A 13,638-nucleotide genomic window follows, 5' to 3' on the forward strand; every position below is an offset into this window, starting at 1 on the left:
TGAAAAAGAAAGGAAATAAATAAAACAAGGAAGAAAGAAATAACTAACTCAAGCAGATAAGTTCCCAAGTTCAATTAGATTAATGGATTGATTCTAGCTAAAGTATGATTAAGCCATGGTGTGTGGTCATAACCTTGTGTTCCTAATTCCCTAATTTGATCATTTGTTGTCTAACCTAAAATTAAGCATTAGGAACCCATTAAGCATAGAAGAACATTTTAAACAACCAAATATGTATCTAATCCCTGTTGTCGAATGTCCATACATACTCTTCCTATTCATAGTTCAATTCGAATTAAAGCATGGTGTCTACTCTTAATTCAAACCAAGATAGCTAACATGCAAGCCTAAATGGTGATCAATCATTCAAACTAGCATATTAACTTATAAGCATAATGAATAAGAACAAAAACCATAATTGAAACTTGGAAACTAATCAAACTTGAAACTAAAGAAAAGAATTTACATAACAATGAAAATTAAGTAGAACTTGGAAAAACTTAAGGAGAATTTCAGCACAAAGATCTCATTATAACAATTGAAAACTAGAAAGAGAAACTAAGAGAATTTGAGGGAGAGAAGGGAAGGGAGCTCTAGAGAAGTGTTTGAGAGCTCCCCCCCTTGGGGTGTGTTTACAAGCTTGGGAAACCTCACTATATATAGGCCTAAGGAAGCTGAAAATCTGAATTAAGTATGGCTAATGCATACAACACTTGTTTTATAAAATCTGAAATGGTTGATGCACTTCACTAATGCATACAACACTTGCATTATAAAATCTGAAATGGTTGATGCACTTCACTAATAAATCCCACCAGCAGCCCTAGCTCATCTTCATGTCACCATGACCAAGCTTCCAACCAGAAATAATAGCTCATCCTGAGGTCAGCATGACCAGCAACTTCAAGGGCTTACGAATTGGGCTTCCCTTAAGGAAATTAAGACTTTAAGCACTCAAACTTGAAGTTCAGAATGTCTTCTTTCCAGCCATATATCATTTGGGCCAATCCAAGATCGGAGGAGGAAGTTAAGGCCAAAACAAAATGCTAACTCATTTTGCGCGCTGATAAAATCCATCCTGAGCATGGCTCTGTGTTTGCTAGGTAACAGACTCCACAATTATCCAATGGGGCTGAATTTCGGATATGTTATAGTATACACCCATTGGAACAACTTTCATGAAGAATGTGGCCTCATCCGAGCTATGTAGGTTGCTGAAACAAAGCTTGCAATATGACCTACGAAACTGGGCTGGCAGGGGACTGTAGCCAAAATTGAGTTTGTCTTTAAGCTCTTCATCCATTCATCCAAATTAGGCCCTAACATGCACGGATTGCATCATTTACTATCCAAAGCCATCATTATTACCTAAAGCTCAATGAACTGAAAGATAAACACAAAAAGGATTAAAAGCACAAGTTTAACTCAAAAACATAACCAAATCATAAGCTAGAAGGGTACAAAATGATATACAATTATGAACCAAGAAGTTGTGCTCTCTAGCACTCGATAGGGATGATGGGCAACCTCTCGACGACCCCATTGATTAAGCACAACTCCATATTCCACGTGGAAGCTCATATTTTTAATCTTTAAAAAGCTTTATACACTCTTGTAAATGTAGCACTCTCATCATTATCACTAGCTCCTTCACACATGCTTGTCATTTCGTTTTTTTTATTTAGAATTAAAAAAGATTAAATGGGTAGTTGTGTTCAATAAAGATACAACCTTTAATTTATTTTAAACTTTAAATTTTTGTTAAAAACAAGAGAGCTTCTTATGTCGTTTCTTTCCAAATAAAAACTATTTTGCATAATATATGTAAATTTTTTGCTTCTTTTGTTGGGGGGTAAAAAGAACAACATGAACCTAAAACACCCTAGTGGAGCTCCCCAACTAGGGATAGCAATTTTCCCTCGGGTAAGGATCTTCTGGGGGATTCGACCCTAATGGATCGGGTATGAATGGGAACGGGTATGGGGAATTTATTGGGTATGGTGTTCGAGGAGGGACGAGGATGGTATATATATATATATCGGGGGACATACATAAAACCACACTTTTTTACACACATCTTTAGCCCTTAGATCTATCCCAATCTAACGGTTCAGAATTCATTTAAAATGCACTTAACTTTGCATTTATTACTTTATGAGTAATGCTATTTGGACACACAACATTGACACACTTAGTTGACACCCGCTGATGTGTCAATGTATCATTCGCTGAATAGAAAACGAGGAGAAAAGAAGAGCAAATGATACATTGACACATCAGCGGGTGTCACTAAGTGTGTCAATGTTGTGTGTCCAAATAGCATTACTCTTACTTTATTGGCAATAAACACAAACTTCTAAAACTCCTCTCTCTCATTCTTTTTTTTTTTTTTTTTTTTTTGTTGAGTTTTTCTATTTAAACCCCACACTTATCTTTGTTCACCTCATATTCTAAGTTCACCTTAACTTCTAATTCAAATTTTCACAATTCCCAAGAAAACCCACTATCTTCTCAAACTACCCCTAAATACACACTCAACAGAAAAATAAAAAATAAAAAACTCATCAACCTCACACCCCACACCCTGCTATCTTGCCCCTCACCACTCTAAGTTCATTTCAACCTCACATTACTTAAAGAGATAAAAACACTATTATCAAATGTAGTAGCAGAATTATTCTGTTATTATTATTATTATTAAAAATTTGAGAATGAACTAGGAGGTTTTGATAGAGAAGATGAGAGTGTAGTTGGTTTCTCGGATTGAAAGAGAATAGTAATATGATAATAGGGTGTAGAGTTCCCATACAAAATTAGGGTGTAGAGGAGTTTGTGTTTTTCTAAAACTTATAATATGAAGAGTGGTGGGGTGTATGGTGTGTGTGTAGATATACTAGGGTTAAGTATTAAGTTGGATGACCTTTTTTGTCTTTTTACACAATAATAAAACTTAAGAGCTTAATTATTTAAGTATTGGAGTGAACAAAGAAAAGTATGGAGTTTAAATAAAAAAACCTCTTTTCTTTTTCGATTATCTCTCCTTTTTAATTTGATTTCATGTCTATTTCCCAACTTCATAACCCATCTCCTTGTGCAGCTCTGTTCCTTCCGCAACTCTCTTTGTACATAATATGCTTGGAAAATATCTTATTGCACTAATTAAGATAACTATAGTGAGAATCTCCCTTTACATATTCAATGAAATCCAATAGGAGCTATCCTTTTTTTTTTTCTTTCAACAAAGTAGTTTTATATTGATTTTTTCTTCTGTAATGGGGCGGGTCGAGGAACCCATTCCCAACAAAGGTGGGGATGGGGAATCCCCGATATGAATATTGTGGGTATGAAGGCGGGGATGGGGAAAAAAGCTTAACGGGGATGGGAATGGCATACCCACCCCAGATTCGACCGATTCCATCCATACCCAAGCAGATATAGATGATTTATTCATCAACCTCACACCCCACACGTACTTTTTGCGTTTCATTTTCTTCTCTCGCATATTATTATGTGTTATGGTAATATCATGTGGCATATGTTATGTGTCGCTATAAGTTCACTCAAATTATAACATTTGTAATATTATAAACTCTAAAATTATATGTGTGTTATAATATAGGTTTATAAGAAAATCTGATGTCTCACAAGGAGTATATTTCTTTGTCCCCCAATACTTATTATGTGACCATTTTATGTGAGTGCTATAAACATATAGGAATATATCCCAGATTGCAAGTAAGATTCTCTCATAGACATAAATTCTATGTGCGATATTGTCGAAAATGTACCAATAACATGTCGATATATTTTGTTACCGAAAATAATATCGACACATAATAAATGATATATCAAAAATTCATTTTTAATAAAGAATGGACGTCTAAACTATAGCCGGACTACTCTAAAGAATTCATAATTCCACACATATCACGCCATGTTACCCCCACCACATCTATGCAAGTAGTAAAAATAAAGAATAAAATAAGAGAGCAAAACAAGTTCCAAGTTGTAGACTTATTTGGCAGTTGATTGTAAGAGATGATTATTCCCCGGAATACTTTATCCACTATATTCACTCTCTGGTCTCAACTGCAAGTTGTAAAAACACTTAAAAAACAACTAATGGTTTCCATGGAATCACACCGACCCTGCAGATTATTACCATTACTGAATCCTTCTCTTCCTCTCAAAATCTTTCTTCCTAGAGAGACAACTTTCCCGGAAAACGAAAGAAAAATCACTGCTTTCCCAGAAAATGATCGAGCCAGAAGAGGAAAGCCAAACTCAAGCCATTCCGCCAAAGTCAAAGAACATAGTAGACGACAGAGAAGCTGCGCTCATGGAGTTTGATCTTGACCTCGATGCTTTTTGGCCGTTGGATCCGATTCACTTTCCTTCTAACCCCACGTCCCCTCCTTTGTTCTCGTCCACTGACCAGCCCTGTTCTCCTTTATGGGGTTTTCCTGATGGTGATGCTGATAATGATGATAAGCTCGCTGGACAAGTTGATCAAGCTCTTTCTGACCGTCCTCAATTCAGTTCCTGTGAGTTTTTCATATTGGATTGTATTCTTTTGTTTTTTTCTTTTCTGGGTCGATCAGTTTTCTCTGTCTTACCATTGAATTTGGTTTTTCTGAATCAGAAATGTTTTAGAAGTTTGTATGTTCACTGTGATAATCATAGAACTCAGCTGAACAAATGCTTTCCCGGGCAGTGTTCGAAAAATCGGCCTAGGCGGCTAGGCGGTCGTGCCCTTTTTAATTTTTTTTTTTATATAAATAGATTTATTTTCCTGACTTTAAACACTTATTTGGTATTGAGCAATAAAATTGTACTCTTAGAATTAAACAACAAAATAGTTAAGGGTCAAAAAGTGTTTCCTTTACTCGTTTCTCAATTCTCTGCAACTAAAGAGACTATACCCTGTTATACTGAAAAGGTTGCATTTTTACATTCCTGCTGGGCCAGGAATTGAATTCGGAGACCTTGGTTGCTTTGAAATGAGTTCTCCTTGTTCATTAATCTTTGTTTAATTCTATCTGGTCTGAATATTCTTAGAATTTGAAGTCAACCATCTAAAAAATAAAAAGTTTATGGGAACTTCTGTCTTTTTGGCCTGAAATTCCTAGGAATTGAAAACACATTTCGTTGGCTTAACATATTGCTTCAGTTAGCATTTTGCAGTTGTTGAGTAGCAGTCAGGAGGTTCACTCATTTGAGTTTTCTCTCATATAATATCACAAAAATGCAGGTATTCCTGATCCGAGAAGGGAACCTGTTGAAAATCCTTAAGCTTATTGCTTAATTAAAGAGAAGATCACTCAAGCTCTGAGACAGCTCAAGGAATTGACTGACCAACATGTTCTAGCTCAGGTTTGGGCACCAGTGTAGAATGGGGGTCGGTATGTGCTCACAACTTCAGGGCAACCCTTTGTTCTTGATCCTCATACTAATGGACTTCATCAGTATAGGATGGCTTCTGAGGTTGATAAAGTTTGATAAAGTTTGCAAAGCACTTGAGGTTGGTTTATTATTTTATTTTCTGAGCATATATTAGTATTACATATTGTGTCATGCTCTTATTTAAACAAGCTTAGTGTACTTATTTTTTAAATAGAAAATTTGGCTCAAGTCCAATTATGATGAGAGATTTTGGGTGCAATCCACGCAGAAATTGTTGTTGATCCAAGTCCTTTGACTTTTGCGCCACATAAGATTACATGCCTATTTCAATTTATTGATATTTACTTTTTTTTATTTTTTGTTTTTTGTTCCAGTTATGCACCTAAAACATAAATAAGGTAAATTATGAATTCCGAAAACTGGTAAGTTATTGATTTGTAGGATATTAATTATCATATTTGATTTGAATTTAATTGCAAATCTATTTATTGAATTCTGAAATTTTCCCAAGGTATATCGACATCAAAATTTGTAATAAGAGTTCATAAAAACTTCATACCTTAACAATAGGTAAGGTACCTATGCATACACCTCTTATGTAGTATGCAGGTAATTAAACCCATAAATTACCTCTGGTCCAGGTAATTAAATCCATAAATTACCTCTAGTCTAGGTAGTTATACCCTCTAGCCCAGCTAATTGAACTCATATAATATCTTGGTATGGATCTTTAAACTCAACTGAGATAAAAATCTATACAAAATTTCTTTGGAAAAAAAAAAAAAAAACACTATTACATGGAAGACATGTACATATGTATATAAATATGAACCCCCAGAAAAAACTGCTTAAGAAAACTCAAGAAAAAAACACTTACCTGTAAGGCAGGTACATATATACCTGTATGTATTAACATTATTTACCTGTATGTCAGGTACATAATTTAATGTGGGTGCTTGTCTGATCGATTGGTATAATATGTGAGTCTTTACTTTTTATTGATTAAATTGTATTTTATCTATATATTAGGAATATTATCAAGGAAAAAAAAATCAAAAATAAAAAATTGGAATTCAATTTCAAGGAAATAATGCATTAAATTTAGATTTTCAATGTGTTTTCCTTATTTACCTTAAAGGGTAAAATCGACACAACAAAAAAGTAATAAATATCAAAGGACCTACATCTAAAACCAAAAATACGAGGACTAGACCCAATGACAGCTAATCGTTTTGGACCTAGATCTAAGAACCCCATTTTTAAATTGATGGCTTTTGTTTTCATTTGAATACTAATACGGTTATATGAGTGAGCTTCAAACATGAAGAGGTTTGTCAGTGAAAAATTTTCATTTCTCCTGCAGGCAGTAAGTCTGAAAAGTTCAGATATATTGGATCACAGTGTGATCATCACACGAGCATGCAGGTGAGCTGCAATTACAATGTGTGCCTAATTTGGTATTCTTTTGGAACACAAGAAAGTAAATATGGATTTCTTCTATCATTTTCTCCTCCTCCATATATGCTTGGCACTTCTTGTAACAAGATTCAAATATGCAATGAAGGTCGCCAAACTGCATTGACTGAAATCTTGGAGATACTGACAGTGGTGCGTGAAACTCACAAATTACCGCTTGCTCAGATATATGCGCGGCTATACTCTTTAAAATAAATACATAAATAAATTGGGCTGCCTAGCTAGGCGCTGTGTGGGTCCTTTTCAATAAAATAAATAGTATAGCCGCGTGCCTATACTCTTTAAATATCTAATGGGTGCCTTTTGTCTCTTTTTTTTTTTTATAAATTTTTTGTCCCTGATTTTCCTTTGTCGATAAGGCTAGTCTAGAGCATTATCAATTACGTTTAGGCCATTCCCAAGGTATAGCTATTGTCCCCTTTTGATTTCTTACTTTTCCAAAGTTTTTACCCATATAAAGAATTTAGCATTTTCCCATTTAATATTCGTATTATACACGTACGTACGTATTTTTCAATAATACTTCCATTTTTCGTATACATCTTAAAGACTTGGTATAATGAAAGCAAATGTATAATACATGTATTGTACACGTACGCTAGTATTTTAATGATTATTTAATATCAAAGAACAAAAAACAAAGTTCACAAAATAATTCAAAACAATTAATTACTATTTACCAAGTAATTTACAAAATCAGTAAAATATTTAAATATTCACTAAATAAATAATAATTAAAATATAATCTATATATATAAAGCAAAAGGCAGAGAATGGTGAAATATTCAAAATACTAGAAAATGCCCTTGTTAATTCAAACATTAAGAATTGAAATTATTAATTAATCTATCTAAATTTTTTGCTTCTTTTGTTGGGGGGTAAAAAGAACAACATGAACCTAAAAAACCCTAGTGGAGCTCCCCAGCTAGGCATGGCAATTATCCCCCGGGTAATATATATGGGTTAGGATCGGGGGACATACATAAAACCACACCTTTTTACACACATCTTCAGCCCTTAGATCCATCCCAATCTAACGGTTCAAAATTCATTTAAGATGCACTTAACTTTGCATTTATTACTTTATTGGCAATAAACACAAACTTCTAAAACTCCTCTCTCTCTCATTCCTTTTTTTTTTTTCCAGTTTTTCTATTTAAACCCCGCACTTCTCTTTGTTTACCCCATATTTTAAGTTCACCTTAACTTCTAATTCAAATTTTCACAATTCCTAAGAAAACCTCACTATCTTCCCAAACTACCCTTAAATACACACTCAACAGAAAAATAAAAAATAAAAAACTCATCAACCTCACACCCCACACTTACTTTTTGCATTCCATTTTCTTCCCTCGCATATTATTATGTGTTACGGTAATATCATGTGGCGTATGTTATGTGTCGCTATAAGTTCACTCAAATTATAACATTTGTAAATTTATGAACTCTAAAATTATGTATGTGTTATAATATAGGTTTATAAGAAAATCTGATGTCTCACAAGGAGTATATTTCTTTGTCCCCAACACTTATTATGTGACCATGTTATGTTATAAGTGCTATAAACAGAAAGAAATATATCGCAGATTGCAAGTAAGATTCTCACACAGACATAAATTCTATGTGCAATATTGTTGAAAATGTACTGATCACATGTCGATATATTTTATTGCCGAAAATAATATCGACACATAATAAATGACATATCAACAATTCATTTTTAATAAAGAATGGACGTCTAAACTATAACCGACCGGACTACTCTACTGAATTCATAATTCCACACATAAAAATAAAGAATAAAATAAGACAGCAAACTCTTCCTCTCAAAATCTTTCTCCCTAGAGAGACAACTTTCCCGCAAAACGAAAGAAAAATCACTGCTTTCCCAGAAAATGGCTGAGCCATAAGAGGAAAGCCAAACTCAAGCCATTCCGCCAAAGTCAAAGAACATAGTAGACGACAGAGAAGCTGCGCTCATGGAGTTTGATGCTTTTTGGCCGTTGGATCCGATTCACTTTCCTTCTAATCCCACGTCCCCTCCTTTGTTCTCGTCCACTGACCAGCCCTGTTCTCCTTTATGGGGTTTTCCTGATGGTGATGCTAATAATGATGATAAGTTCGCTGGACAAGTTGATCAAGCTCTTTCTGACCGTCCTCAATTCAGTTCCTGTGAGTTTTTCATATCAGTGCAAGATCTAATGTAAGGAGATCAGATGGACTTACCATTGAATTTGGTTTCTCTAAATCAGAAATGTTTTAGAAGTTTGTATGTTCACTGTGATAATCATAGAACTCAGCTGAACAAATGCTTTCCTGGGCAGTGTTCGAAAAATCGGCCTAGGCGGCTAGGCGGTCGTGTCTTTTTTTTAATTTTTTTTTCTTTTCTGGGTCGATCAGTTTTCTCCATCTTACCATTGAATTTGGTTTTTCTGAATCAGAAATGGTTTAGAATTTTTTATGTTCACTGTGATAATCATAGAACTCAGCTGAACAAATGCTTTCCTGGGCAGTGTTCGAAAAATCGGCCTAGGCAGCTAGGCGGTCGTGTCCTTTTTTTATTTATTTTTTTCTTTTCTGGGTCGATCAGTTTTCTCTGTCTGTCTTACCATTGAATTTGTTTTTTCTGAATCAGAAATGGTTTAGAAGTTGTATGTTCACTGTGATAATCATAGAACTTAGCTGAACAAATGCTTTCCCGGGCAGTGTTCGAAAAATCGGCCTAGGTGGCTAGGCGGTCGTGCCCTTTTTTTAATTTTTTTTTATATAAATAGATTTATTTTCCTGACTTTAAACACTTATTTGGTATTGAGCAATAAAATTGTACTCTTAGAATTAAACAACAAAATAGTTAAGGGTCAAAAAGTGTTTCCTTTACTCGTTTCTCAGTTCTCTGCAACTAAAGAGACTATACCCTGTTATACTGAAAAGGTTGCATTTTTACATTCCTGCTGGGCCAGGAATTGAATTCGGAGACCTTGGTTCCTCTGAAATGAGTTCTCCTTGTTCATTAATCTTTGTTTAATTCTATCTGGTCTGAATATTCTTAGAATTTGAAGTCAACCATCTAAAAAATAAAAAGTTTATGGGAACTTCTGTCTTTTTGGCCTGAAATTCCTAGGAATTGAAAACACATTTCGTTGGCTTAACATATTGCTTCAGTTAGCATTTTGCAGTTGTTGAGTAGCAGTCAGGAGGTTCACTCATTTGAGTTTTCTCTCATATAATATCACAAAAATGCAGGTATTCCTGATCCGGGAAGGGAAATACCAAGAGAGAATGAGGACAGAAGAATGCTTACATCCCCCTTTTTGGGACTGGAACCTGTTGAAAATCCTGAAGCTTATTGCTTAATTAAAGAGAAGATCACTCAAGCTCTGAGACAGCTCAAGGAATTGACTGACCAACATGTTCTAGCTCAGGTTTGGGCACCAGTGAAGAATGGGGGTCGGTATGTGCTCACAACTTCAGGGCAACCCTTTGTTCTTGATCCTCATACTAATGGACTTCATCAGTATAGGATGGCTTCTGAGGTTGATAAAGTTTGATAAAGTTTGCAAAGCACCTGAGGTTGGTAAAGTTTGCAAAGCACTTGAGGTTGGTTTTTATAATTTTATTTTCTGAGCATATATTAGTATTACATATTGTGTCATGCTCTTATTCAAACAAGCTTAGTGTACTTATTTTTTAAATTGATAGCTTTCGTTTTCATTTGAATACTAATACTGTTATATGAGTGAGCTTCAAACATGAAGAGGTTTGTCAGTGAAAAAATTTCATTTCTCCTGCAGGCAGTAAGTCTGAAAAGTTCAGATATATTGGATCATACAAGCATGCAGTTGAGCTGCAATAACAATGTGTGCCTAATTTAGTATTCTTTTGGAACACAAGAAAGTAAATATGGATTTCTTCTATCATTTTCTCCTCCTCCATTCTCACAGATATATGCTTGGCACTTCTTGTAATGAAGGTCGCCAAACTGCATTGACTGAAATCTTGGAGATACTGACAGTGGTGTGTGAAACTCACAAATTACCGCTTGCTCAGACCTGGGTTCCTTGTATGCATCACAATGTTTTGGCTTATGGTGGTAGCCTGAAGAAGAACTGTACTTGCTTTGATGGTAGTTGCATGGAACAGGTCTGCATGTCCACAACTGATGCGGCATTCTACATTGTCGATGCTCCTATGTGGCATTTTCGAGAGGCCTGTGTTGAGCATCACTTACAAAAGGGTCAAGGGGTTGCTGGGAGGGCATTTTTGTCCCGTAACGCATGCTTCTGCAGAGACATTACCCAGTTCTGCAAAACTGAGTACCCTTTAGTACACTATGCACGCATGTTTAAGTTAACCAGCTGTTTTGCAATCTGCTTACAGAGCACTCATACTGGAAATGATGATTACATTCTAGAATTTTTTCTTCCCCCGAGCATCACAGACAGTTATGAACAACAAACTTTATTGGGCTCCTTATTGGCAATAATAAAGAATCATTTCCAGAGTCTCAAGGTTGCTTCTGGAATTATACTTGAAGAGGAAGGGCTTGTCGAAATGGTTCAAGCTTCTACAAACAAGGGACTTGACTCAAGACTTGAACGTATACCCCGTTCCGCGGAAACACCACCAGTGCCTGCCTTACCTAATGAAGAAGAGATGGTGCAGCTAGATTTCATCAAAGCCACAGTTAATGGTGGACTTTGATCCTGCAAATGATGGGAGCAATGCTGTTAATGAGGGTGGAGAAAACAATATTTCTTGTCCAGAGAATAATGACAACAGGGAACAACCGCAGCAAGATGGCTCATTTTTTCCACTAGTGTTGAATACTCCTCGTGCATTGGCTGCTTCCATGGTTTCCCATCCATCTGCATATATGCATTTCTCCGCTCCCCACCTCTAATTTCCAACTGAATTGCAGCAGCCTAATACCAGTGTAATTTGATCAATACATGAGCACCAAATTTCCAACATATCAAATCACAATGCATGCATAGATCTTAAAGATCAACAATAGCAAGCACTCTGATATTACAGCAACAATTGAAACAATCCATACTAAAAGCCCTTCGCAGAACCCCAGTTGAAACAATCACAGCAACAATTTTGTTTTGTAGTCGTATAAATTACCCTTTAGAACCCATTACAACATCATGATATTGTCAATTTACAAAAGAAAAGACATCATGATCCGAGAACCACTAGAAAGCTCCTCCACAACAAGTCATATGTGAAAGCCAAACTTGCGTAAAAGAATAAACAATCACACACATGAAAATAGATTTCTAAGAATAATATGCTTATACTACAGTACTGATTTCTAATAATGATATGCTTGTACTGCAGATTTCTAAGAGTAATATGCTTTGTTTTTTACCCATTACAACCCCTATAAAATTTAACCATTACAACCCATATCAAGAATTACCCGTTAGAACCCATACCAAACCTAAACACATAACCCCCAAATCGAAGAACCAAAGAGAAAATTTTGAAACAATCACGACAAGGGATACCCATACCCATTTCAGATAGAAATTTCGTGAGGCTATACTTTAAAATAAAAGTAAAAATAGTATAGCAACCGGCTATACTATACTTATAAATTAAAAATTGCATAGCCGCGCGGCTATACTTGTGTGTTCATAATCCTATTAGTGAAGTACATACTTTTTTTGATGTTATAATTGGATAGGCTTGCTAATTTGGGGTTTGTGCTAAAATAGCCCTTTTTCACAATTTTTATTCTATAATAGTCACTGTCCAATACAATCTCTTTAATGTAAAGGGGTTTATTTTAGAATAGAAGTTGTGAAAAATGGTTATTTTGGACCATTTCATTGCTAGGTTTGCACTCAAGTATTGTAATGGCTTCCAAGGAAGAAACATTTTTGGGATACATCTTGTCACATGACACCACTGAAGCCATTAATATATGGGAACGAAATATATAGAGAATCTTTTAAATAGAAATATTATTGGAATTCATAATTATAGAGCAACATTTAAATAAAAGGGAGCTTCACTAATATACCCAAAATAGGGGTTGAAATTATTTTTTTTTAAAACCCCACATTGAATGCACTTTAGAAACACACCCAAAACTCATTTACTACATAAGAAATTGGTGTTTAAGTTCCTATAAATTACATGACTACCATTGATCAACTGAAAAAAGAAGCTCAACAAAAAAAAACTTAAATAGCACCCAAAATAAGCCCAACCCAATTTTATAAAAAAAACCCAAGCAATTCATTACAAACAAAATGTCTTGAAAACCATAGCTTCATTTACATGTCATGTTGATTAATGATTATAATGTTCCACACCTTTACTGTCATGTTGATTAATGGCTGTAATGTTCCAGTCTATGGTAATAACACTACTAGCTTACTGTCATGTTGATTAATGGCTGTAATGTTCCAATCTAAGGTAATAACATTGCTAGTTTCCTATGACATCCTATTTCTAATGCATGTCTACCCTTGTAATGTTCCTATCTATGGTAATAACATTGCTAGTTTACTGTCTTATTGATTAATGGCTGTAATGTTCCAGTCTAAGGTAATAACACTGCTAGTTTACTGTCATGTTGATTAATGGCTGTAATGTTCCAGTCTAGGGTAATAACAATACTAGTTTCCTATGACATCCTATTTCTAATGCATGTCTACCCTTGTAATGTTCCAATCTAGGGTAATAACACTTCTAGTTTCCTATGACATCCTATTTCTAATGCATATCTACCCCTGTAATGTTTCA

At 35.0% G+C, this 13,638-nt stretch overlaps 1 protein-coding gene across 4 annotated transcripts; it reads left to right on the top strand.

The window, feature by feature from the left end:
• The first annotated feature begins 4,033 nt into the window (after window positions 1–4,033).
• LOC110766676 (protein NLP6-like) lies at window positions 4,034–11,919 on the top strand. Of its 4 annotated transcripts, none has more exons than XM_088253844.1 (3): window positions 4,034–4,544; window positions 10,123–10,476; window positions 10,675–11,919. In XM_088253844.1, exons 1-2 carry the CDS (start codon window positions 4,256–4,258, stop codon window positions 10,425–10,427), a joined length of 594 nt encoding a protein of 197 aa, XP_088109970.1. In that variant the 5' UTR covers window positions 4,034–4,255; the 3' UTR covers window positions 10,428–10,476; window positions 10,675–11,919. The 4 variants fall into 4 exon arrangements, with proteins under 4 accessions (XP_088109970.1, XP_088109971.1, XP_088109969.1 ...); XM_088253845.1 differs by having other exon boundaries at window positions 10,123–10,449; window positions 10,671–11,919; XM_088253843.1 differs by having other exon boundaries at window positions 10,671–11,918.
• The last annotated feature ends 1,719 nt before the right edge of the window (window positions 11,920–13,638 follow it).

This window comes from Prunus avium, chromosome 5 (assembly GCF_965620075.1).
Source record: "Prunus avium chromosome 5, drPruAviu1.hap1.1, whole genome shotgun sequence".
Lineage (NCBI taxonomy): Eukaryota > Viridiplantae > Streptophyta > Magnoliopsida > Rosales > Rosaceae > Prunus > Prunus avium.

Bases quoted from the DNA above. Each gene is read 5' to 3' on its own strand.
- LOC110766676 (XM_088253844.1), top strand. From the start codon at position 4,256: ATGATCGAGCCAGAAGAGGAAAGCCAAACTCAAGCCATTCCGCCAAAG. The intron at 4,545-10,122 runs GTGAGTTTTTCA...ACAAAAATGCAG, and splicing joins CCGTCCTCAATTCAGTTCCT to GTATTCCTGATCCGGGAAGG.